Source organism: Phragmites australis, chromosome 3, assembly GCF_958298935.1.
Source record: "Phragmites australis chromosome 3, lpPhrAust1.1, whole genome shotgun sequence".
In the NCBI taxonomy this organism is placed as follows: Eukaryota; Viridiplantae; Streptophyta; class Magnoliopsida; order Poales; family Poaceae; genus Phragmites; species Phragmites australis.
The window spans coordinates 31568465-31596269 of record NC_084923.1 but is presented as its reverse complement, the minus strand read 5'-3'; the positions used below and the strand labels follow the sequence as shown (position 1 = coordinate 31596269).

General features: G+C 45.3%; 1 protein-coding gene across 2 annotated transcripts; it reads left to right on the top strand.

Moving 5' to 3' along the window:
- Positions 1 to 655: 655 nt before the first annotated feature.
- Positions 656 to 7408, top strand: LOC133912810 (probable beta-1,3-galactosyltransferase 2). 2 transcript variants are annotated; one of them, XM_062355725.1, is made up of 11 exons: positions 656 to 1444; positions 4293 to 4389; positions 4464 to 4519; positions 4611 to 4804; positions 4888 to 4951; positions 5122 to 5194; positions 5288 to 5408; positions 5549 to 5636; positions 5905 to 6030; positions 6121 to 6230; positions 6840 to 7408. In XM_062355725.1, exons 1-11 carry the CDS (start codon positions 1314 to 1316, stop codon positions 6986 to 6988), a joined length of 1209 nt encoding a protein of 402 aa, XP_062211709.1. In that variant the 5' UTR covers positions 656 to 1313; the 3' UTR covers positions 6989 to 7408. The 2 variants fall into 2 exon arrangements, with proteins under 2 accessions (XP_062211709.1, XP_062211710.1); XM_062355726.1 differs by lacking the exon at positions 656 to 1444 and adding an exon at positions 2323 to 2992.
- The last annotated feature ends 20397 nt before the right edge of the window (positions 7409 to 27805 follow it).

Sequence of the window (27805 nt, the reverse complement as noted above, 5' to 3'; positions counted from 1 at the left end):
GAAAATTGGGACTTGCAGTTGCATTGGGGAAATTACGCGATTAGTCAGAAATTTGTTCTTGCTTTGGGGGGAATCAAGCTTGATATAGCTGTGCTGATTATATTCTCAAGAGAGAGAGAGAGAGAGAAAGTGGGAACAAAAAGAAAAAGGTTAGTATCATTAGTGGTGAAGGGAACTAGATCCTTTGCCACTTCACAAAGGATAGTAAGAGGTCACCAGTAGACTTTTCGCACTTTGGAGTATTTCTTCGTTTTCTTTCAGAGAGTGGGGAGACGCTTTAAATCTTACACTTTACAGTGTGTTAAGTTCATATCTTAAAAAAATCTTTGTGGAAAACATAAGATATCTGATGATGAGGAAAAAAATGTGCTTATGAGCGAGTATTGTACATGATAGTCGCTTTACAATTTTGACAGGTTCATGCATAACTTAGAGAATTGTTACGAGCCGCGTCAAACAAAGTGATTCATGAAGTATCTCCTACACCAGGCACACTCAAAATTCATTCCAACAGAATTGACTTGCATACATAACATAATTAGGGAATCCTCCGTCTCATCAGACTATACACTGGCACTGTATCCAAGTACATAACACATGGGAGGGCTTACAGCTTACTAGCTTGCAAACAGTGGCAGAGAAGAACAGAGCCATTGACTTGACCATAGCGGGGCAAAACCATCATTTCCTCCACAAGTTCAAACTCCACCCCATTAATGATGTCACTAGACTACTAATCTCTCAAGAGGCATAAAGTTTAAGCCATCTTAGCCACCTAAGCCGGCCGGAAATGACCAGACCGGATCAAGTGGCTGATCGAGCCACTGTTCCCAAATAAATCCCTGCACCAGCAAGGCAGTAGAGCCCGCCACAAGGATCAAGATCCCTTCCCTCCCCCGGACTCCACTCCTCCTGCTCCCTCACGCCCGCCCGCACGCATCCAGGCACGCGCGTGCGCCTCTCCCACGCAGTTGGTACGTCCATTCCTGGGCTTCGCCTTCCCCTTCACACCAAAGGCACCAACCAGTGGCAGGAGGAGGAGGAGCAAGGAATCAAGAACCAGAATCTCTAGAGAGAGGCTGAGAGAGGAGAAGAAAGGCGGAGACCTGCTCTTGACGAAAGTGAGATCAGGAGCAGGAGCAAAGGAGGGACCATTTCTTGGTGCTGGGGTTGGAGCTCTTGGGCTGCGATCATGAGGTTGCGGCGAGGAAGGAGCAATAGGGCCCCAAGCCGCCTGAGCTGAGAGAACCTTGGGGCTGTAGAGAGAGACAGCAATTGGGGAACAGAGACATAGAGAGAGAGACAGAGGGAAGATGAGCTTTAACAAAAGCAGGGGAGGGGGAGTCGGAGGAGAGGAGCTGGTGCTGAGAGGCACCATCTCCAAGAAATGGACCGTCCTGCTCTGCCTCGGCAGCTTCTGCATAGGCCTGCTCTTCACCAACAGGTGCAGCCCCTACTTCTTCTTCTTGGTCTCTCTATCTGCTCCTTCTTGTTCCTTATTGTTGATTTGGTGCTAACTGGTTTCTGCTGTTCTTATAATTTGATCATCTCCTGACCTTACACACTGCCCTGCTTGAATCATTCATGTCCTTTCTTGTCTCTGCTTTTTTCTTGCCTAACTTGGTTGCTTGGCTGCAACTATTACACAAACGGTTGTGTGCCTGTTGCTCTATTTAGACCGACTTGTACAAGTTGAGACTTGAGGCTAATTTGTCGCTGTCGATTCGGATATTGTCATGGCGTTTGATATCTCTTCCCATGGTCCCGAGTTTCTTTGATCCCATGAGGCATGACCTCTGAAATTTGCTGCTTTCTTGCTATCCTCCTCTTGGTCAATGGAGTACCTCCCGAAAACTATTGCTGCTGTACTTCTGTTGCCGTATCGTACCCTGAAGAAACAGCAAATCTCGAGAAATAAAATGCCCGATCTTGATCGTGGTGAATGTGGGATTTTGATCGCCTGTACCTCACTGACTGGTGTGATGCGTCTTTATTCTTTGGGAAGATTCTGTGCAGAGCTGTGCAGTTGCATCGCAGGCAGGTAAGCAGGATCATTTATCGCCAACTGTCCGTGACGCTACCTGTCGCCGACAACATAGTAGCACCACCCTTTTTATTTGAGGGCTTTTATAGTGATTCATACTATTGATAGGTAGGACGGTTGTGGAATTTTATGGTCCACATGATTAATTATTTTAGTAATTGTTATTAATATTTATTGGGCACATCAGAACGGAACAGAGACGCCCGCCATTTGCTGGACCCAGTAGTCCGCTAAGAATGTCTTGGCGACGTCGAGGCTGGGATAGTACAATTATTCGACAAACATCTGTGTGAGGGGTACATCCCCTCTGCCAGCACGAACAGCGTCCGATTGCGCGACACCTCCACCGTTGTACCCATCACCGCCGCCGGCAGCTACCAGTACGCGAAGAAGAACCTTCTCACGGCCGCCTCCATTGCCTGGAAGGCCTAGAGCAGCTCCACCTTGCCGGCCTCCTCGCCCTCGTCGCGCCTCCGGCTGTGGCACAACCTCATGGCCTCCTCCTGCACCCGCTAGCACTCAGGGCACCCGCTTCTTGAGGTCCCTTGTGGCGCTCCAAACGTGCATCAGCGCTCGGGAAAAGAAGCAAAACGACGTGTCGGAGCCCAGCGCCGCCCTTATCGCAAGTTGGCTCTTGAGCCGTAGGAAGTCGTCCGGGTCCATCAGCAGCTGGAGGTCCTCAACGTCGGCGAGCTGCTTCCAAACGTGCTCCAGGATCCAGCAGTTGCTTGCCATTGCCTCCCAGTTCTTTGCTTCGATCCGTTGGTTCAGGAGGGTGAGGAGTTGGGAGGCCGCGCACAGCCATGATTCGAGTTTCTGGAGGATGGTGATCAATAGCGCCTCGTTCTCCTAATTGCGGTAGTCGGGCTTGGGCTCCGGCGTGACCTTCGGCTTGGGGGCGTGCGGCCGCACGACGCAGTCGTACTCAAGCACCGGCTTGCCAGCGAGGTTGGGCCACCGAAAAATTTATCGGCTTTATGATATTTTTGTTTTATCGGTTGGGTCCGATAAATTTCTCTTATCTTCCGAAATTTTATTTTTTTTTAAATTCCCATCTAGCGACACAACAGTACACTATTATTGTTGTATTTTTAATATGTGATACTATCTTATTTCTATATTATTATGTGTAGTTTTTTATGTTAAATAGTTTGGAGATAATCAATGTTATTTTCTAAAGAAATTGAGCCATTTTTTAAAATTTTAACCCAAAAAAATTGTCTATCACCAATAGAATTCTGATAAATCCAAAAATCCCGTTTATCGATGACCCCCAATTAATTTCTGCTACCGATAAATAAAACCCTGGGTTGGGCTCGCCGAGGCCGAGGGTAAACACGCACCACTACATCTGGTTTGTGATGGCGTACATATTCTTGTCGCGAGTGTCTCGAACTTGTCCCACACGGTGAGGCATGAGAGCAGGCAGGCCTCCTGACGTGGCACACCACCGCGGTGCTGCTCCCGGTCTGTTGCCACACCTCCGACGAGCTGCTCTTCCGCGGGAGCAAGCTGGCCTGCTTGATGTGGCACATTATTACTTACATGCTATTTCTTTTTTTTCCTAAAAATACCCTTATACTCCCTATACTACTCCTATACTCCTTATACTACCTTTGAACAATAAGAAGTGATCTGTATCCTTTCATAAAAAAAATGGATACTCTGAGATTGCCGTAAAATTAATCTTTAATTTACCTAGCTTTCTGTCGCCCCACCGGTCCCACTAACAGGGGCGCGGTTAAAAATTTTTCTGGCAAAAAATTTCTGCTCCCACCAGCAGGCGATCAACCTGAGGGATCTCACTGATCATCTTTCCTGATGTGCTTCAGTTGATCCTGCATTGCAGATGACTCCAGGCTCAAGTGCCACTCTTTGTTTTTTACAGTTTTGTTCCTTGGGAAACTTTCAGTAAAATTTTTGGATCCCTCGTAGGGTGCTCTTGCAAGTTGCAAATATAATCTGTGACTGACACTGAAATTTATGCTCCGCATATTAATTATGCCTAACAGATTATATTGTTTTAAACCAAACAAATATTTTAAGTGCATCGGGGATTATAATGTGTAGTACTATCATTGCACCATGTACTTCGACATACTGCATCCCCCCCATCAGAAATCTCTTATCTTTTTTCATTTTATGAGGCGTACTGGATGTTTAAACTCCTGAAGGTGTGCCACTGTTCAGCACTATGAAACAGTAGTGCAAGCTGAGTGTGCAAATGCTAAAGAACTGATTGATGCAGGATGTGGACGATGCCGGAGCCGAAAGAAATCATCAGGAGGTCGACACTCGAAGTGGACAAGAGGAATCTTGTCTCTGGTGATTGTGCTCCGAAAAGTGTAAGCATACTGTAGTATTGGACTTCTGGTTTGAACCATGAACAAGTATGTAAAATTTTCTGCTCGTGATACAGATTGGAGATGCAAAAGATGTTCCTGGTGAGGTCCCAAGAACTCAAGATGCTATACAGTAAGTAGCCATTTGTGTTTATAAGTTGATTTTGACATCATCAGATTATATATGTTTCTGTTGAGGTTTAGTTAACTTCGACTGTGATCAGGACACTAGACAAAACAATATCAAACCTCGAGATGGAGTTAGCATCTGCAAAGGCGACGCAGGAATCCATCCTCAATGGCGCACCGCTATCGGATTCCACTGGGAAACGGAAATACTTCATGGTCATTGGCATAAACACCGCGTTCAGCAGTCGGAAACGAAGAGATTCAGTTCGTGCTACATGGATGCCTCAAGGTTTGCAGTTCTTGTGCTTCCAACACTTTCCTGCCTAACAAAACTGTTCCCTTACCTTGCTTTTCGATTGGGTTTTACAACAGGTGCGAAGAGAAGGAAGCTGGAGGAAGAGAAGGGCATTATCGTTCGCTTCGTCATCGGTCATAGGTTAGTTGATGAAAAAATTGTACTTTGTACTACGTTTCAGGACAATATATGCACAGTGAAATTGTGCTGCATTGTACTAGGTAGTAACTGAAAGAGTTACCAAATCACCATTTATGGTCTTTAACCCAAGGTTACTAATTCAGAAACTTTTGCCCTTACCATATTCGTAGTGCGACACCTGGCGGCATACTTGATAGAGCAATTGATGCAGAGGACAGAAAACATGGGGACTTCATGAGGCTGGTAAATTTCCTATGCATGCAGCACAGTATTAGCTGTCGGTCTATTTGCATGTGCTGAACTGAAGCATCCTTGGAATGCTTGGCAACGATTTAGGACCATGTTGAAGGGTACCTGGAGCTGGCAGCCAAGACCAAATCGTACTTCGCAAAAGCGGTGTCTATGTGGGATGCAGAGTACTACATCAAGGTCGACGACGATGTGCATGTAAATATAGGTGTGCAAATTATTACCCTCTGATCTCACGGTCTACTCTGTTAAAAGATGTGTCTTCTGAAGCTAAGCTCAGCAGCAGCAGCATGCTTCCACGTTCTGTTTTCGCCAATAGTAAACTAACAAGATTCAGCAATACTACAGCAACTCTTGGAAACACATTGGCAAGACATCGTTCGAAGCCTGGAGTTTACATCGGCTGCATGAAATCCGGTCCAGTCCTGGCTCAGAAGTAAGTTTTTATGCTGTTACTATTTAGGGACTGTTTTTGCAAAGCTAGATTTATGCAGAATTTAGAGTTTATAGGATAAAAATGTATGGTTTAAACATCTATTTTTAGTCTAAAATAAGAATAATATGGCTTAACCAAATATCATCAATTTTCCCACAGTTACAACTCTAAAAAATTTTAGGGCTGGAACTAGGAACTAAGCCAAATATGTTCTTAATTCTATGTGTTCTTGCAACAGCAGTTCAAATGTGATATATTTTTGTTTCAGGGGTGTGAGATACCACGAGCCCGAGTACTGGAAATTTGGCGAATGGGGGAACAAGTATTTCCGACACGCAACCGGTCAGTTGTACGCCATCTCTAAAGATCTGGCCTCCTACATATCCCTCAACCAGTAAGCGATTTATTCAGAAATTATTTCCCCTGTTCTTCAATTTTACAATTTTTGTCTGTTGTTGACCATGATTGGACGGTGAGATTTCAGGCATGTTCTGCACACATATGCTAATGAGGATGTATCGTTAGGAGCCTGGTTCATCGGATTAGACGTTGAGCACGTCGATGATCGTCGTCTTTGCTGTGGCACGCCACCAGGTATTGCTGAAGACTCCCCGCCCCTTGAGCAGACTTTCTTGCTATATCAGAATCTGATTGGTATCATAATGTGATGTCAGTGGACTCCCAACTGTACCGGTAGTTGGTCTTTTGCATACAGCATACATGATCTGTATGGGATTATTTGGGAAACAGGTAGCTTGGGTTGTTGTTAGTCAACTTCAGTAAGTAGGTGTTCCATCAGATGTCAGAAGCATGTGCTTCTCAACATTATCTGTGTTAACCACTAGTGGTCTGTCGTGACATCAAACAGCTGACCTTTCCTTAGGAAGGTCACACCTCTCGTATGATTAAAGGTGGCAGTCCCCCATCAGAATGAACGACACTCTACCTTAGATATAGTTGCATCAGGGTACTATGGTGATTGTTATGCGTCATGCTCGCTCAAGTATGACGCCAAATCGGAATTGCTATCAAATGACGCTCAAGTAGGTGCTAGATGACTATCAAGAAAAAAATTTAGGGGAAAAGATGCCATTGTTGACTTGTATTGTAAGAGTAAAATTGACACTTCATTTGAGCAATGCCAAAACTTTCAGTCAAATTTGAGACATATTTGAGCTGATTGTGCCTGACACACTTGTGCAGACTGCGAATGGAAGGCGCAGGCGGGCAACGTGTGCGTTGCGTCTTTCGACTGGAGCTGCAGCGGCATCTGCAAATCTGCCGATCGGATCAAGGAGGTCCATCAGCGCTGCGGTGAGAGTGAGGACGCTATCTGGAGTGCAAAGTTCTAAACAGAAGGATCAATGTCCAGAGACTCTACACTCTTACAAAAGGAAAGCACATGTATACATATACATCAATACATGCCATGTTCAACAGCTAATTGCTTGCCAGTTGAGAGTGCATATCAAGAGCATGAGAATGGGGGAACAATGTACACACAAGTGTGCATGCATGACAGACAGGAGGGATGTTTATTTCCTTTTTTTTTTAATAGGAATTGGATTATTGTAAGGGAACTTTTCTGTTTTGATGCTTGAAAAGATCCCGGGTTTACTCATAAAGAAAAGCTAGGAGAGAAGGGAAGCGGATGATGAAGAGAGAGGAAGGAGAGGGAGAGAGGGGCTTCTCCCCCCACCATTCTTGGAAATATCCTTATCGGTGTTACTGTTTTCTTTCAAAATAACATAATAAAACTATTTCTTCTCCTAGCTAGTTCATTGTTCTTTTTTAACTAAAATAATTTCTTACTTGTTCTCCATGTACCGACTTTAGTCATTGATATGCTCACATTGGCACATTCCAACATAAAACAACCATTTAGTTGGTACAGTATGCAAAAATCATAGTCGAATTCTATTGAAACTTTAGACAAATATCGGTTTAATCTTATATTGCAAGCATGTAGATCATGTCCTTACCTGCAACTACAAACTTGACACGTAATTCTTTAGAAATACAATTTTTTAAACAATTGTACCTTTTAGGAAATTAGTCCATTTTCATTTTATATGATCCACACAAGTCAACCCATAAAAAACCAAATGACCCACACAGGTCTTGATGAGGGCCACCACATGACATACAATGGGTTAGAAGAGATTATCTCATTTTAGGGGTCGTACTAATTGTTGGCTTTTTGGTTTCCTGCACCTACTAATAAGGCCACTGATGGATTCAGAGCCAAAAAGTAGGTAAGATCTCTCTCTTCTTTGTTTTTCTCCTTCTCTTTTTCTTTCATACCCAACATTTGAGGGGGGAGGAGGCTTGGCGGATCCCAAGTGCGCCCGGGGGTAGAGAGGCTTGAGCTCATCCCGTGTGGATCCACTGCCGATTAGGGCCCACAATGGAGCACTTCTTTTTCCAATTTTTTTCCTTCCTTTCAATTTCTCTTTAGTTTGACATTTTTTAATCACTCTCCTCTTATGTGAGAATTCATTGTCCGATTTTAAAAGATCTACTACAAAACTTTGAAGGACATTGGCTTAAAAATATTTTATTAGACAAAAATTATGCTTCTGCACTTTGGACCTTTAACGGGAGATCGAAAACTTTTTACTAGAAACAAAAAACATCCAACCAGAGAACATTTCGTACGACAAAAGTATAGTTCTATTGGTATTTTTTTTATCATAAAACTACCCTTTATTGTCAGTCTGTAGCGCAAACTTACACCTTCGAAAGTGCAGTTTTGTGAAATAGAATGATAATATAAGTGTTAGTTTTGCGATACAAAATGATAATCAAACTGTAGTTCTATCAAATAGCTTTCTAACAGCGTAGTTATTTGATACAAAAGGACAAAAAAAGTGTAATTATGAGAAATAGTTTTCGAAAAGTATCACACCCTGATATTCAGATTTCTTAAATTTCTAAAAATTTCCAAGATTTGATTGTAGATTAAACAATTAGATAGGAGAAACGCTTTAATTTCTAAATTCAAATTTAAATTTGAATAAGGTTATTAATTTTTTGAATGCATTCATGCTGAAAATAGGCATTTATGTTTCATTTTGAGTTTTTGAGTTCCACTGGTTTTTATTGGATTTTATTCGAGCTCATTTGGAGTTTCTTAGAATTTATTTGAGTTATATTTATTTCCAAAATACCAAAATATTTTTATGAGTTCAAAATATTTTTATTTGGCGTCTAAATGATTTCAAAGGCTTGCCAGAATTTTCTAGAATTTTTAGGCTTCATTTGGATTTTATTTGTTATTTATTGGAATTCTATTTGCTTCTTCCTTTTTCTGAAATTCTTAAAAGAAAATCTTAAATCCCTAATTTTTTCTGGCCCATCTCTCTCTCCGGCCCACTCCTTTTCCTTGGCCTGGCCACCAGCCGGCCTGCTGCCCTCCTCGGCCCAACCATCCCTCTCTCGCCTGCCTCTCCCTCTCTCCCACATGGGCCACACCTTGGCCTAGCCCCGCTCCCAGCCCAGCGTGCCTACTACTGCGCCCCTCCTCTGCTTGGGCCGCACCGCGTGCCAGTGCACCAGCCCACCCATGCTCTAGTTCCGTCGTTTCCTTCTTCGGCTTGGACACGCCACGCCACCGGCGTGTTCGAAACAAATCCGCCGCCTCCTTGAGTCCTGTTCGGCTATGAGACCTCTCTCCCCGCCTATATAATCGTCCGCCGCCCCCTCCATTTTCTCGTCAACCCAATCTGCCGAGTTCCTAGTCGCTCTTGCCGAAACCCTAGCCCGCTGCCGTTGCCATTGGAGCGCATCGTCCTAGCTCACTGATTCACCGTCTCCGTGCCACACTATCCCATTCGAGCCACCCACAAGCTTCGCCGCTACCCATTGAAACTTCTCCCGCCATCGCCCTTGCCTCTCGGCCACCAAAAGTACCTCCCCAATGTGCTCCCATACGTCGCCACTGCCTCCTGTGTTGTCGACCTCCTTCCCATGCCGAGCAACTCGAGGGAAGCCACCAAACGGATCTCCCTCGCTCTTACTCCTCCGCCGCTCGCTATTGACCCCCCGAAACTAGCAGCAAGGTTCCAGCCATCCTCCGGTGACATCGCTGTTGTGCCCGAGCCCGGCTATGCCATCTCTTCTCTGCCATCCACCCTAGCCGTTAGGTCTAAAGGCAACAACCTAGATTAAAAGGATCCTTGACTCTTAATCAACCAATCAGAGGTCGCCATGTGTCCACCTTGAACCCAGTCAGCATGTAAGCCACGTGTCAAGCCACATCTGCCAATCTGCCCAGTTGTCGTGTCTAGTCAGCAAGTCTTTTCTTCTTCTTTTATTTCCTTCTCTGATGATGTCATAAATCCCTATGTTGATGTCATAATTATCCTTTTCCAGTACAAAAGTAATTCCAAGAATTCTAGAAAATTGCTCTTTTGCAATTAGGCCCGTGCAACTTCAAAACCTCATATCTTTTTGTTTTAGCTCTGATTTGAGTGATTCTTGGGCTCAAATTTTCTAAAATTGTGATCTATCCAACCATGCCAGATTTAAGTGTCAATTCTCACATCTTTATAGTAGTTTTTCCTCATTAACACCTAGATCGCTACACTTTGAAGACATTATTTTGAGTACTAAATTTATGGTTGTCACAATGACATATAGGTCATGAACTAAATGTCATTGTATCCCAAACATGAGTTTATAATATTAAAATAATATATTAATTTGTAGGTCACACATGTTTGCTTCAACCAATTTTTTGTATCATTTCATATGAAGCCCTAGTTCCTATCTCTTTTTCTTTCTTTGAAAGAAAAGTCTAGTCAATTCTATTCTCCTTGTCCAGCCCAATCAAAGGTCCCAGTCCTTCATTCTATTCCTATTTTTTTTTGGCAATTTGGAGTTTATTTTGTGTTTATTCGATGTTGCTTTTGTTTGTCGATATAATCCGTGATTAGTCAATAATGCTTTAGGATCTGTTCGAGGGACTTCAAGACCAAGGTTTTAACAAAACTGAGCAGCATTGAGTAAAAGGTAAGTGTACTCCTTGACCATACTGCTCCTATGTTTTAAATGTTTTGTTTTACAAAATTGCATGCAGTGTCTGTCAATCTGATGGGTAGTCACCTATGTTTGGGTTTACCTAGTCATTCCTTTACATTCCTTGAAGCCTCAATGTGGTTGACATGAGTCTTTTGGGTAGAATTGCTTAGCCATGCTGTCGGGAAATTAGGAAGTGTCATTTAGAGGATTAGTGGACATATGCAATGATGAAGGTGAACTTGATATAGTAACATGGAATCCTAGGACTTGGGTAAAGAGTTGGTAGGTTGATGATTGTAAGTGTAGTGGGCTTGTGGATATGTTCCAAGCAAAATTATAGGTTTTGGATGTCCGTTAACATTTGCCAAGGTTCTAGATATCCTTTAACATTTGTCAAGTCTCTCGTTGGTTATTACCCAATTAGATAGTCTTTTCCCAAGTGAAACAAGTGTAACATGCATTAAGGACCGGTTCGTGGAGTGGCAACCCAAGAAATACCGTACCAACCATGAGACTGATATGGTTACAACTTACATATTATAAGAACCATAGGCGTGTGTTAAGTGTCTAGCTAATACGGCAACATGGAAATCATGACTCATGTGTAAAGTTGGAAAATCTCTGTAGAGTGTAAAACTGTTATAACACTTGTACCCGTGATTATGGGAGACTTGGATCCTCATATGATTAGATGGTTTGGTTATGTATATGGTTTTGGTTATAGTATAGTGATGGTTATGGTTTGCGAGGTGGGTAGCCTTGAGTGATAGTTATTGGATCTTTTGTGTTACATTCACTTAACAACTACTTAATGCTTTTGAGTTACATTATTATATCTTTACTCGTATTTATGCAAATAAACCCTTATGTCAGCCTGACATTGTTATAAGCCTGCATATCATTATTCTCCTATACGCTTGCTGAGCGTGTTATGTGCTCACTCTTGCTATTTTCCTAATGCCATGCGACATGCGCGGTGCTACTCAGTGAGTGAAGATGTTAAAGACTATCAAGGTGAGGTTGTGACGTTTTAGGCGCATCTTTCCCGGTTGGTTGCCTACGGCGTTCTTAGGCACCGGTGCTTCTGTTCCACTGTAGATAGAAGACAACATATGTCAATTGTTGTAGGAGTTAAACGTTTATTCTTTAAAATATTACTTTTGTTATTTCAACTGTGACATCCTTATGTGTGTTAAACATCTTGGGCACAAATAAGCCGCATTTGATGTTGTCTGTTAAAATCGGGTATGACAAAAAGTGTAGTTTTGCGAAAGCTTTTACAATTGTAGGATAGTTTTGTGAAATATCTGTAAAGCTAAAGGTTTTAATTATAGTTTTTGTAAGACCCCATTCCCAGGATCTTTTATGCCTCATGTATAAGTCCTGGATCAAGTAGCTGATACGTATAGTATCATGGTATCACTATCATACAACGTATATAGAAATATTAAGGTTACAACAATACAAAGATCTTAAGCCATAGAGTATATTACAGCCTAGCCGACATGCCAACTAAATCATAGCGGAATAACAACCCAAAGCCATAAGAAGCTAGGGTGCAAATATGACCACTAGTCTACTCCTCATTTGCGCCTTCGTCTACAGCGAAATTGGCATCTGTTTTCTCATCTGAATGATAGCAAAAATGAGTATGGAAGGTACTCAACAAGTCCTATACTACTTCAAGATGTTGATAGATGCATAAAGGATATCTCAATGACAAGGCTTTACGGTTTAGTTTTAATCGTAAAGAAGTTTATCCAGTTGTATTCTCTACTATGAACTTTGAAAATAGTGTAAACAAGGTAACAAGATATATATGGGGGTTTTCGGTCCTGGGAGGGGCTACACCTTGCTTAGCAATCCCTAGCATTGTGTCTGGTGTACCTCTAGTACCACACAGCTCCTGGTGGACTGAGCCAGCAACCTCATCACATGGACATCTAGTCCACACACTCGCTTGTTAAAGATACACACATCGCGAGTCTAACCAAGTGAGGTCAATGCTTTGCATGTCCATGATTATGGGCACAACTATTCGAATATATTTACACTCTGTAGAGGTTCTACACTATACCCACGTGATATGCTCAACCTCTATCTATTGCAAACGGAGGAGCAAATCATACCAACACTCTTCAATCATTTTCCCTTGCCTGACAATTACTACGAGAAACTCTAAGTACCAGAGACCTCATTCGCGATGCTAGATCCCTTTAGGTTTTTGTCGGTCCTGCAACACCCAACCAGAGGGCTAGATAGTCACTTGCATCCTTGTTGCTCACCACCCTCCTAGTAGAATGTCCAGCTTCGTCGGGAGAAAGAAAAAGTCAAGTCATGCCCATACTGGACACATGGTTGCACTGGGGTGTCTTAGCATGATGGCACAATGATTCGGTACTTATACGGACGGGGCAGGCATCTTCAGTTGGCAATTGTTGTGGGGTCGCCATCAAGGACCCCTAAAGCCCCTTGGCTCCACCGGTCTAGGCTCGAGGACCATCAGGCTCAGGACTCCTTCGGGACCTCATGGCTTTGGAGGGGTCTAGGAGACCATGCCTTCGGAGCACTCCGGACTCCCTGAGCCATCAGTCCCTCAGAAAGATCATCGGAAGGGGGTCTGTAGGTCGCCGCCCACTTGCAATGAAGTGATCGGCATTCAACACCCGTCAGGTGATGGCCGCTTGATATGCTGGTGCAAGTGGTGGCCGTCTAACATACTGGTGCAAGTGACGGCCACATGACATGCTGGTGCCAGTGGCTGCCGCCTGCACGCTGGGGTAGTGCGACGCCGGAATAGATGACTAGCTGCTAGGACAACCGCCTCACTAGCCGTAGCAATGATTTATGGGGCTGTACCTATGCTCTGCTATACAGATAAGAACTTGTATGTCTACCGGTCTCATATGGGCACGTTTGTACATTTACATTCTGAATATTGACCCTTGGCCACGAAGCCAAGGGATACAAATTTCCCTAAGATCTTTAGGCACTCTTATCCTCTCCACTTCTTCTCCAAGCTTGAACCACTCCTGTGGGTTGGTTGTCGCCGTACTTTGTTTGTGGAAGACATTTTCTTTCCAGAACAGCTGATTCCGTCCGTGAGGATCGAATAAGTGTAGAAGCACTAGGAGAGGTAGGATGCTACCAAAGAAGAAAACTGTCAGGGCGACGGCCCAGGTGGCCGAGTCCCTAGACACACTAGTGCAAAAGTCCACATGACTGCCACGACCAAGCTCATGCTACACCGATGTCAGCCCCTCAGCTAGCCAAAATTAGGGCCCTGAGGCCATCGGTGATCCGACCATGACCCTAGCCATGGCAAATTCTAGGGCCCCCACCATTCTAGAGGCCCTTCAGCAGTAGCAAGATGCAGACCTTGCTGCATCCCAAGGAGTTGTGGCTAAGGCCACAGCCACACAAGCTGCCATGATCAACCAACAGGCGCGCGTGGTGGCCCTCCGGGCTCAGCTGGAGGAGCTGTAGTCACCTACTGACATGCCTGTGCTAGCACTCGTAACGGCCAACGCGGGGCTAGCCCAGGCTCTAGGGTCCAGCGAGGGCTTCAATGTCACAACGCATCATCACATCGTGCCATCTGCAGTCGACCAACAAGTAGCGGAGCCTCAGGCCCATCGACGTGAGGCCCCACTTGTGAAATCCGACTCTCCCCTTCAGGCTGACCTACATGTTGTACCCTTCCTGGACGAATTCCAAACACCTAAAATACCTAAATAAAAAGGTGATTCGAACCCAGAGGAGTTCATCCCGCGCATATTCCCTCGCCATCGAAGCCAACAAAGGCGGGCATACCACCATGGCAAAGTTCTTTCCTCTCACTCTGGAGGGAGTAGCCCACCGATTGTTCTGGGTGCTAAAGCCCGGGTCAATCTACGCCAGGGCCTAGCTCAGGGACATCTTTTGCAACAACTTCCAGGGTACCTTCATCAAGCTGGTGACATCCAGGAGCATGTATGCCATAAAGCTATAGCCCGGTGAGATCAGTCATTAATGCTGCCACCCAAGGTCTGGCCTTCTGGTCTCTCTTCGATTGACTACATCGATGTCCAGTGCGCTCAGTAAGCACCCTCATGTGCAAGTTCAAGGAATACGCATGTGCGGAGGAGGAATGGCTCTGTTGGGAGATCATACATGTCACCACAACCTCCTGTGTCAAGCCCGAGAAGCCCACCTCCCAAGTGGGGTCCTCGCATGCCTTGCAACCTCCATCGGAAAAAAGGGGCTCCAAGGAAGCCGAGGGCTTCGGGGCGCGCAGGACCTATCAAAAACAGCGGTGTGGCATGCACAACATCGCTCAAACCCGAGGGGCTTAGAGCTGGCTCCATTCTAAGGGCAGCGCACCCTAGGCTAGTAGTCAGACGAAGGATACTAGTGCACTCTGCACGGGGTAGGACGAGCCCACAACACCGATGATTGTCAGACCCTCATCACCTTTCAAGAGGAGTACCTTGAGAGGCAGGCAGCACACTCGACAGGGGACAGGGCCGGCTAGTAGCAGGACACCGGATTGATCACCTAGTCATGCAGAACCCTCCCCCACTAGCTCTACCTCCGCCATCATCGCTACCCATGGTGCAACACGTCGATGAAGGGGACCATGCTACGCTAAGCGGTAGAGGCAAGACTATGCATGTGGGTTCAATAACGTCGGAGCCACCAGCATCCACCACCAAGTCCTTGGATGGGCCGAAGTCCCTGTAACCTTCTCCCATGATGACGCTATGGGAGTAAACTCCCCCATAGCAATGCGCTGGTCATCATGGCCAACATCACCAAAATCAAAGTCCAGAGGGTGCTGATCGATGGAGGAAACTCGATAGATATCCTCTTTGTACATGCCTTCGACCAGCTTTGCATTCCGCAGAGTGGGCTTTCTCCAGCCCAGAGGCCCCTTCAAGGGTTCAATGGGGCTCCCCTCGATGCCCTTGGTCAGATTGTGCTACCGGTCGCCTTCGGCATAGGCTCCGCTATGCGGACTGAGATGATCACCTTTGACGTCGTGGATGTTCCCTACACATACAATGTCATCCTAGGCCGGGGAACTTAGTCTCCCATCACAATTACTTCTTCATGAAGATGCCTGGGGCCAGGGGCTGATCTCCGTACACAACGATCAATACTTGGCTAGGCGCATCGAGTATGGGCACCCCGCCCCTCTTGACAGCTGCCACGTGCATAATGTGGCTGAAGGTTCCCATAAAGATCCCTCTTTGGCATGCCTTGAACATCGGGTCCCTCTGAAGCCACAGCTAGAGTGGGACATCAAGCACGTCCCATTGGGAGTAGGGAACCCCGGCCGAGCTTTCTAAATCAGGGCAGACCTCACTTCGGAGTAGGAAGCCCAGATCATAGCCATCCTAAGGGACAACTATGATGTATTTGCATGGTCTTCGCAGGACCTCCCCAGAATCAATCGCCACATCATTGAGCATGCCCTCTGGGTGGACCTGTAGGCCTGACCTGTACGATAGGGGCTTCACAAGCTATCCACCGAGTGAGTGGAGGCTGCAAATGAGGAGGTCCAGAAGCTACTGGCACTACTAACGAACTGAGCTTATATACTGGCCTACTACTATCGGTTCCTTACGGGCCGGTAGTGATGGGGCATCACTGCCTGTTCGTAGGCCACACATTAAGAACCAGGAATCGTGGCTTATGAACCAGCAGTGATAAGGGGAATCACTATCGGCCGATGGCTTGAGCCGGTAGTGATGCCCAGCCGCCTCATCAGAGCCAGGTTAATCCACCGACTTGCAATGATAGCTGGATATCACTACCAGCTAGTGGGATGAGCCAACAGTGCTATGTACAGTATAAAATAGTGGCCATCCCCCAAGCCCGAGCACAGCACCGTCATGAACGCACCACCGCTTCTGAGCTCTCTCTGTCCAATTCCATTGCTCGGTGACCTTCATAGTACCATACCTAATCTTTTGCGCGCACCAGTTCGATCGTAGCCCATCGTTGGCACAGTGCTCCGTTGACCACCACCGCAAGCTCGCCCACCTCGCCGATGAACTCCAGGCCATGAGCCGCCTCTTCCTGAGCCAAACACACGATGAGCTTCACCGTGGTCCAGGGAACCTCACCGCGCCCTTCCCTTATACTCTCTCCCTCTGAAGCGCGCCGCCATCATCGGCCTAGCTCTGCCGCCAGCCATGGTTGCCGTCGGTCGTGCTTGCCACCGTACATGCCGCCACCGACCCCTCAAACGAGTTCGCCATAGTGCGTTGAGAATTTTGATACCCTCCTCGGCCACGCTTTGCCACCTACAAATGGTCAGAGTTGGAAGATCTAGAAAATATCGGAAGGAATATTAGTTGTATTGATAAATCGGCTGAAATAATCTATAATTTGTAGAAAAATATATAGTGCTCAGAAAAATATGAAACCAAGCTTTTTAGTTTTTTTGTCATGATCTATATGATAAAAATACATGCATGCATAAATGTCCACTAAAATACCTCTGTTTCATTAAATATGTTGTAACTTGTTAATCCATAATTAAATCTTGAAATTTCCAAAATTGGTCAATCCAACTTTTTTAATCTTATTTTGTCATGCTCTGTATAGAAAAAATATATTTCAAGCATGAAATGCTTGTTTAGGACTAATTCTTTGTTAATCTTGATTAAGCCTTTTAAACTTGATCAATTTCTACAAAAATTAATAAAATTCATAAAATGTGAAACTAATTTTTCCTTTGATTCCTAGGGTTTTAGCACAAGTTCCTACTAATTCGTGGTCATCTGCCATGCGACATATATGGTGGTGCTCAGTTAGCAAAGTTGTTGAAGACTATCAAGACTAGGTTGTGATGTTCTAGGCGCGTGTCTCCCGGTCGGTTGCCTGTGGTGTTGTTGGGTACTAGTTCTTCTATTCCGTTGCAGATGTCTACATACAAGACAAAATATGTCAATTGTTGTAGGAGTTAACGTTTATTTGATAAAAGTATTGCTTTTGTTACTTCATATGTGATGTCCGTATGTGTGTTGAACATCTTGGGCACACATAAGCCGCATCTGGCTTTATCCATTAAAATCGGGTGTGACAATAAGTAGAAGCATCTGTTCAACATATTATCATATAGGTTCTTAATATTTTTTTTGCTTATGCATAGATGCCTGATGCTCTTGAGGGTCACAACAATGAGAAATCCCAGGAGCGGCATCATTCCTGAGGTCCCTCGAAGATGCCTACAAGACAATTTGTGATCGTGGAGGTCTCACCAGCAGGGGAGCCAACTGCACCAGAGAGAGTTCTGGGGCCATACAAGTCAGTATGTGGGATAGCTATTAAGGATCACATGTCCATCAGCTACAGATTATGGACTGACGAACAAGGTGATCTGCACGTGGTTCCTGATTCAATCAAGAACGATATCCTATGGCCTAAGATATTAGAGAGGTTTGAGTTCCTTGCAGAGATAGATATGGACATAGTTAAGCATAAGGTGCTAATGATTATGGGTTTTTCATTTAAGAATTGGAAGGGCACATTGAACAGAACCTATGTGCAGAAAGGTACAGTGCCAGATTTCAGCAAATGGCTACAATTGGAAGATCATTGGTAAGCCTTTGCGGAGTATAAGTTGTCAGAAGAAGCATAGAGGTTGAGTGAGGTGAATAAAGCAAATTTGAAGAAGAACCTCTACCCCCACAAAGTCAGTAGTCGTTGGTACGTGAGGAAAGAACAGCAGTAGCTACAACAGCTAGATGAACTACAAGAGAAAGGTGTCACGCCTGAGATGGAGGGCTGGAGCAAACGATCGACGCATTTCCTTCTTGGGAGGGGTGCTTCTTACTCTGATGGAAGCTTATGCTTTATGACCTCCAAAGACCAGGAAGTGATGCAAACTCTTGCAAACAAGCTTGTAGAAGCCCATGAGCAGTCTGCATAAGGCTCTTTCAAGCCAGATAGGGATAGGGATGAGCTCACCTTGGCACTGGGAAACAAGAAACACGGTGGTCGCATATAAGGCATTGGGGTGATGGGTTAAAAATATGGATTCCCAAGCGATGTCAATAGTTACAAGAGTCGAAAGAGATCCTAAGCAGAGTGAGATGTAGAACAACAGGCACAACAAGCTAGGATGATAGAAATGATTGAACAAGTACTACAAAAGAAGAGGAAACATACAGAGGGAAAGATAGCACAAGAAGTACAACAAGCCCTCATGCATCAATGTGGCGCCATTGTGAGCAAACAAAAACGACCGACAACTTCTCCTAATATTGCATGCTCTAGCCCCGGTGGTCGTCAGAGTAGCTGTGCATCCACAGGAGTTCTGGGAGCTGACCCTATCACTTATCCTATGGACCTCATCACAGCACGAACACCGTGTGAATTACACATTGGTGCTAGAAACATTACCATCAAGGTATCTTGTGGCGTGGCTTATCTCCGTGGCTCCCATGAACATTTGCATGATGTCCGATACTGGAGGGCTACACCATGGTCAAAGTAAATGAGGCAGTTGACCAGTACCATCATGTTGAGGTGAATTACCCCGCAGAGGAGGGGTGAACACTATAAGAGAGAATGAGCATACATTTATCACGTGGGAAAGGCCTACATAATGTTTCCACCAGGGACAGATACCGAGAACCTTTACTCTCCACGACACCCTGGGCCGCCATCGCCTTGAAGATCTCCCTCTCCTCACCATCTCCTAGAACAAGTCCGCCTCCCTAACTATCACCTGGAAGAAGCACTGGTGGAAGTGCACCTGCTATCAGTGCACCTAGTTCGGAGGATCCTGTTGTGGCCTTTGACCAGCTTTCAGAGTTGGTACCGTCGGATGACTCTTTGATAGAATGGCCTTTCAGCGATGATGTGAAGAAGGATCAAGAAGCAGCAGCTTGTAAACGTGCCCAAGAGGAGGAGGATGAGAGGATGACCCGTCAGTTGTGCATTACAGAGGAGCAAGAAGTAGCATCCCGTAAGAGTGCCTAGGAGGAGGAGGACAAGCAGCTAGCCCATCAATGTGCTATGGATGAGCACAAGAGGGTGGCCTATCAGTGCGCTGCAGAGGAGGTCAAAGGCTCAAACTTTAGTGGTGTTCTAGTGTCCTACTTTGACATCTTTGACACGACGGTGAGCCTAGAGCATACGAAATTTTGTGGTCAATTAGGCATGGTCGGGTCCTCTGCTCCACCACCATCGGCCCCTTGGCGTCCTGGGACGTACACACGCCATGAGCCGTCTATGCAGAGACATGGTCCTCATCGTGGGAGGGGTAGAGGGATACTGGACTGGTTCAACTTGATCGAATTTTTAGGGTGTGACCTATCAAAACTATTATGTATATATGTGTACATTTTGGAGAGATCAAGGAGAGAGAGGGAGGACAGAGAGGATCAAAGAGGGAGGCTAAAGAGGCAAAACACTGTTGTCTGAAGGCTCCAGCTAGCAGTGATACCTTGAGAACCACTGCCGACTTAAACCACCAACCGACAGTGATTCCCAGGCATCAGTGCCAGTTGGGGCCTTCAGCTGGTAGTGAAAATATATTTCACTGCTGGTCCTCTGCGCCACCAGTGATAGTCCCTAACTATCACTTCTTGTTATCCACTGCTGGCTCCAAAACTGGCAGTGAAGGGGGTTTTGGAGCCGGCAGTGATAGGGTGTTCTGAGGTAGTGTGGAGGCCAGCATCATCCATAAAGTCATCCATTTGGAGTGTCTATCAGATCCCATCTTGGTGAAGAAGCCTAATGGGAAATGGCGCATGTGCATCAACTTGACAGTGCTCAATAAAGACTGCTCGTGAGACCCGTACCCTCTCCCTCGCATAGAGCAGTTGGTGGACTCCACCGCTGGCTGTGAGTTGTTGAGCTTCCTAGACACGTACTATGGATACCACCAGGTGTGAATGGTTGTTGAGGACGAGGGCAAGACTAGCTTCATTACCCCCTTCGAAGTGTACTACTACGTTCGAATGCCTTTTGGCCTCTGAAATGCTCGAGCTACCTTCTCCCACCTAGTATGGAAAATCCTAGAACAATAGTTAGGCCGCAGCATGGAGGCCTACGTTGATGACATAGTCGTTAAAATCTAGCTTGAAGCTGATCACGTTGCAAACCTACAGGAAATCTTCAATAACCTGGGTTGTCGACGTGTGGCTTAACCCAGAGAAGTGCGTCTTCAGTGCCAAAGCTAGAAAATTACTGGGGTACTTTGTGTCTAGACAAGGCATTGAGGCTAACCCTAGAAAATCTATGCCATCACGGAGATGGCACCCCAACCACCTCGAAGGGGGTCTAGCGCTTGGCCGGTCACTTGGCAGCCCTGAGTTGTTTCCTTGCCAAGTCCACTGAGCATAATCTTCTGTTCTTCAAAATGCTAAGGAGCTCTAGGCCATTCACGTGGACGACAGAGTGTCAAGACGCCTTGGAGGCCCTCAAGGCTCACCTTTCCAACCTCAATATGCTTGCTATACCCCTTCCTGGCGAGGTTCTCCTCCTGTACAAATGAACCTCTACCTTTGCTGCAAGTGTCGTACTCATACGAGAGAAGGAGAAGGAATTCCACTCTATTCAAAGGGTGCTTTACTTCGTTTTGGAGGACCTAGCCGAGTCCAAGAAGCACTACACATAGCTCGAAAAGGTGGCATACGAACTTTTTATGGCCTCCCACAAGCTCCAGCAATACTTCCTCAACCACGACATCATCGTACCAACCTCATACCCACTGGGTGACATGGTCCACGATCGGGAGGCGATGGCACGCATAGGCAAATGGGTAGTGGAACTTGCACCCTTCATGGTGTAGTTTGTGGCCCGTACATCCTCCGGACTAGATGGCCTCCCTCTTCCCCCCCTAAAGGGAACGAAGGAACCTGATGACCTGGTCAAGCTCCGTCATATTCAACAACACACCAAGGGCTACCTCCTGGTGGATGGAGCCCTTTACAAGACCAGAGTCTGTAGTCCCCTCCTCCTCTGTGTCACAAAGAGCTAGGGGTCAATCTCCTAAGAGAGATTCATGAGGGGCTCTGTGGCAGCCACCTCGCACCCCGTGCCCTCGCAGGCAAAGCAATCTGCCAGGGGATATATTAGCCCATTATCATGACCGATTCCGAGGAGCTTGTCCACACCTAACAAGGATGCTAGTGGATGGGACGACGGAGCCACCGTCCTCAACCCTATTGTAGCCAATCGCTCCAGTCTGGCCCCTGGCACGTTAGGGGATGGACTTAATCAAGCTATTCCCTTGCGCCAAAGGGAACCTCTGTTATGCGGTCATGGCCTTGGAATACTTCTCCAAATGGATCGATGCCGAGCCCCTCACAGCAAAAATTATAGCCAACAATGTCCAAAAAATTTTCTGGCAAAATGTCATATGCTGCTTTGGCATCCCACGACACCTCACCGTCGACAACATGATGTAGTTTGACTCTATCCCATTCCGAGAGTTTTACACTGACCTCGGCATCAAGATGTGCTTTGCCACGGTTCGTCACCCGCAATCCAATGGGGTGGTCGAGCGTGCGAATGGCAACATCCTCTCTGGACTTAAACTAACATCTCGTCAACTTTGCAAAAGTCCTATAGGTTGAAGAGCTCCAAAAGGTGTTATGGTCCTTCCGTACTACGATCATCCGTTCCACTGGGTTTACTCCCTTCCATCTCCTATTCAGTAACAAAGCCGGAGGACAAAACATGAAAAAAAAAACAAAAACAAAACTCCAAAAGACTACAAGGCCCTAAGGCCGGTGTAGGCACTTCAGACGCGGTGCCCCACCTCAGAGGTTGATGCAGTAGTAGGCATCATCGAAGGACAATGAGGAACTGGGGGGCACCACCTTAGCCTCCTCCTTTGCCTTCTCCTCTTCTTTCTCCTCCTCGTCGATCTCCTTCTTCAGGAGATCCTAGCTTATCTCCTCTTCATCATCGGAGATGTTGACAATCTCAATAGGAGCAACCACTAAGGACGAAGATTAGGCTGGAGCAACGGGAGGCAGCCCCCTCTGCAAGGACGGCAACTTGATGGTGGCCGGCTCCAGTCTGACGAGCAAGCCCTTGAGATCACCCACCCTCGATGGTAGCATGGCCAAGGGAACTAGCACTGGCATTGACAGAGGTTTGTCCTGTGAGAAACCAAGTTGAAATGTGCCTTGGTTATATGTGATGAGTGATTGAAAATGGTGTTGATTTGGTTTGATAATTTTCAGATTGCATGGGCATTGTTATGTACTGCAATTATTATCATAACTAACCAAATTTATAGAGAAAATGGAGTTGGCATGTTTGTCTCTGAGTCCAGGAAAATTGTACATGTCGGATGATCCGACGATGAGGAAAATGAACGTGTCGGATGGTTTGGCGTTCATATGCAGTACATGCTAGAGCATTTCAACGAAGAAGCAAAAATTTAAGTACACGTTGGATGGTCTGGGGTTGGACATCAGTGAATGCTGGAGCTTTTCTCGTAGAGAGGTTGAAAACTGGCTCTGGCGGACTTGTATACGGTGGATGGTCTGGTGCTGGGCAATGTGTATGCTAGATGCTTCGTGAGAGTAATTTTTCCAGAGAGGGTGCACAATGGGTTTTGGCAAGAATGGATACGCCAGATGGTCTGGTGATGAGCAGGAATACACGCCGGACTATTTCTTCCAGAGAGGATTTCATGCGGCTTGGTCTGCTGAGTTGAACACACCGGAAGGTCCGGCGTTATGGAGGAGTGAACACCGGATAATCCGACGTTCATGATTTTTAAGAGATGTGTTATTTCTAAAGGGATTTTGATTTTGAATAACTTGTGTTGGAGTTAAATGAAAGTACATATTTGCTTGTCTCATGATGTGTAGGTGGTGGATGCAACTTGGTGACCAACGACGGGAAGATCGGGGCTAAGCAAGGAGCTTGGTGCTGAACAATCAAAGGAACTGAGCGGAGTCAAGGGTGATCCCAGCTATAGACATGGAGTTCAGGCAAAGCATGAGATGGAGGATGAAGATGGCTGTTGATAAAGTCAAGCAAAAGAGATGCCGGTGCAAGTGACAAGGCGGCCCGAGGGAATGAGAGCAGGAGAGACTTGCTGGTGGTCAAGATCACAAGATGAAGTACACATGTCATCATTGGGATGCTTGCGTAAGGTGTCTGCAAGTGGCACTAAGTCACACTTTGAGAATCGTGCAAGACGGTTTTGTGGTTTGGCCTGAAAACCGTGGAAGGATGGAGTGGACATGACATCATCATGAAACTTGCATCGAAGCGAAGCTATGTTGTGAAGATGCCACGACTGTTCGATGGATGGAGCAAAAATTGGACCAAAATGCCCAGGTGGTAGGTGGGAGGCTATTGGAAGAGAGGGGTATTTTGGGAACAATGTAGCTTAAGGGTTAAGCAACCTCGCTAGGACTATAAATAGAGAGGTAGGAACCATTGTACATTTTTGCTCACGTTTGATGTAAGATGTGGCAGCTATGGACACAAACGTGTGTTCTGAAAATAGTGCAGAAACTTATGAGGCCAAGAACTCAATGTTCCAAGTCATTTTTGGCCTCAAAAAATTCTTAGAACCAAAAATAATCAGGAAGAAACAGATATAACTTTTTTTAAATGTTCGTAAAGTAAAAAAACATCGAAATCGGAGTCCGTATGAAAAAGTTATGCCCGTTTTAATGAATGCACTCCGGGTCACATATCAAATTATAACCCTCGACAAAATTTAGCAAAATTAGTCATTAGTAACGGATCATAGTTATGATGCATCACTAATGACTTTCAGCAAAGAAGGTTAAAAGGATAAAATTTCCGGTTTCTATCACAACTATGTGATAGCAGAGGTGGTATGGTAGCTACACACATGAGGAGGTCGCGGGTTTGATTCCCATGGAACGCAAACTTGAAAACAATGTGAAAAATACGTGGCTTGTGAGGCATATGGGATTGGCCTGCATTTGATTGGCTCAGGTAAAAAAATATGTTTTGAATTTTTTGTGTCCAAAAATACGAAAAATGTTCATTGGTCACTAGTGACAAGTCAAGATTACAATCCGTCACTAGTGTTTAGTCAATAGTGACGAGTCACAATTACGACCCGTCACTAATGACTGAACAGTAGTGATGGGTCACGGTTATGATCTATCACTAATGACCTATCATTAGTGACGTGATAAGAGTGACAGGTACGGGACTCGTTATTAATGCTGGTTATCACCCATCACTAATGACTTTTTTCACGTAGTGTGAAGAACTCTGCTCAGGTTTAGTAGGTTGCAGTGTCTCCTCGAAGCTAAGAGGCCGAGTGGAAATAGGAGCAGACACTGGTGGAAACACTGGCCGTTGTGACATGCTGACAGTCTAGGAGAAGTGGTGACAAGGGAAAAGCTGACACCAGGGTTGACAGGAAACCACCAACACTACCAAGTAGAGGAGTCAAGGCTGGAGCTAGAGCTCGTGGAATCGCTGGTAACTGAAGACCGGTAGCTAGGAAGAAGGAACCCAAACATCCAGAAATAAACAAGAACATCTGATCGTTGTTCTCCCTGTTCGTCTGGAGCACTGAAACCATGGTCGTATGCTGCTATTATATAGATTGCATGTCACACCCGGTTTTAACGGACAAAACCAGATGCAGCTTGTGTGTGCTCAGGATGTTCAACACACATAAGGACGTCACAGGTGAAGTAACAAAAGTAATACTTTTATAGAATAAACGTAAAACTTTTACAACAATTGACATATATTGTCTTCTATGAAGATATCTGTAGCAGAACAGAAACATTGGTGCCCAACAACACCGCAGGAAACCGACCGGGGGACATATTCTTAGAACGTCATAACCTCATCTTGATAGTCTTCAATATCTTCACTCACTGAGTAGCACCACACATGTCGTATGGCATAGGGAAAATAGCAAGTGTAAGCACATGACACGCTCAGTAAGTGTGGGAAAGATAATGATATGTAGACTTACAATAAGAATAGGCTAACACATGGTATATTTGCGTAAGTGCGAGTAAAGAAAACGGTAATGTAATTCAAAAGCATTATGCAGTTGTTAAGTGAATATACCCCAACAATCCGATAACAAACCATCCAAGGTTAACCATCCCATAAACCAAACTAGTACCCCTGTATTATACCATGATCATCTAATCAAGTGAGGATCGAAGCCTATAACTGCGGGCACGGCTGTTATAACATTTTTATACTCTGAAGAGGTTGTCCAACTTTTAGCTACGAGTCGTGATATCCTTGTTGCTGTGTTTGCAAGACACTTAACACACGCTAGTGGTGTGCCGCTAGGGGAATCACTACAAAGCATGTTCCATTAATTAAGTCCTGGTACTCCAACGAATGCCAGCCAGGTATCTAAATGATATGCTAAGCCTTACCCATATCGGCCTTGTGTTCGGTACGGTATTTTTTGGATTGTCGCTCCACGAACCAGTCCTTATATGTGACACTTGGGCAAAGACTATCCAACAGGGAAATAACCAACAAAACCTAACACCTTTTCTCAGAACGTATCCACAAGCCCACCACCATTATCAAACCAATAGGGAAAATAACCAACGAATTTCTTGGAACGTATCCACAAGCCCACCACATGAACCACCATTATCAAACAAACTCCTTGCCCAAGTCCTAGGGTTCCATGTTACTAACAAGTTCTTCACCAGCATTGCATATATCCACTAAACATGTATATGACACTTTCCAACATACCAAAAAGCATAGCTAAGCAAATCTACCCAAGAGACTCATACCAACTACCCCTTAGGCTTCAAGGAATATAAAGGAAGAACTAGGTAAACCTAACATAGGTGACTACCCATCAAGTTGACAGATATTGTATACAATTTTGTAAAACAAAACATTAAAAACATAGGTTCAAGATGATCAAGGACACTTGCCTTTTAACAAACGTTGCTTAGTGTTGACGAAACCTTAGTCTTGAAGTCCCTTGAACTATTCCGGAATGCTATCGACTAATCGTAGGAACTACTGACAAACAACACAAAACAAACACTAAGAACAACATACCAAATATCATCAAAACACTTTAAAAATACTATAGTTGGATATGTATGATTTTAGAAACATTTAGATGCAACAATCGTCTAAATCGGAGTTGAGGTGAAAGAGAATGGGCTTTTGGAAGATGGATTAGGCTAAAAAGGAAAGACTATTTTATTAGAGTTATCTTCCTATAGGAAAAGAGTTTATTGTGCAATCATTGTGCTAGGCTTAACAATGTCATTATGCATGGTTCAAGAAGTATAGGGCTGACTAGACTAAGGAGGATGATATGGTGCTGAGTCGGCATGTTATGCAAGCATCAACTTCGATTAAAGAAGAGGTACGTTGAGGTCCAGTCTCGACCACCTACGATCAAATGGCCGGGGTTATGCTTCTAGGTTAAGGATACTACTGGTAAGTCTGCATAGTGGCGGTGGCGGCGGCTCGGGTTTTGTCGAAGATAGTGCTCGGGCACGTGGCCACTGACATTGATATTGGATTTTGGTGGCATTTCAGCGAAACGAGGGATACATGGTGTAAAATGCAGAAAGGCTAACTCAAAGGCATGATCAGTTTTGGAAGGGGTCTTCCAAGGTAGTGGCAAAATAGAGACGACTGCTACTAGGTTTGATGGTGATTGTGAACAGATACAGTAACAAAGATGCTCGCATTCTTGTAGATTGGCTATGAGTTTTGAGGAACCATCTAAATAGAGACGTTCATATTTCCCGGAAACAAAATGCTATAGCATGGGTGTGGGTAGATCTTCCCCTGAGAGGAAGAACTATTAGTAGAGATGAGGCCGGTGATGGCTGTGATATGCTATGGTGGGCAACCACGTTCCGGTCGTGTTGCTCCTCAAACAGTGAAGGAATTATAGGGTCAAGTAGAAGACTCTATGGGACATGCCGTAACGCAAATGGCACATCCATACAGCTTCTGGTATAGGGAACGCGAATGCAAATCTGGTGCGCATGCAGAACGCGTCCAGACTGGGCAGTAGGCACAGTGATCGCGTTCACGGGGGCATCGATGCTCTAATAGCCGATCTGGTTGGAGAGGTTATGGGATACATCTTGGGGCACCATCTGGACAAAGGGTATAGTGATTAGACCTATGGTTGGCCAGGAACGTCGAAGCCAATCGGTAATGGC

Coding starts and splice junctions, on each gene's coding strand:
- LOC133912810 (XM_062355725.1), top strand. CDS start 1,314: ATGAGCTTTAACAAAAGCAGGGGAGGGGGAGTCGGAGGAGAGGAGCTG. Junction 5,409..5,548: donor CGATGTGCATGTAAATATAG/GTGTGCAAATTA, acceptor GCAATACTACAG/CAACTCTTGGAAACACATTG. Junction 6,231..6,839: donor TTGCTGTGGCACGCCACCAG/GTATTGCTGAAG, acceptor ACACTTGTGCAG/ACTGCGAATGGAAGGCGCAG.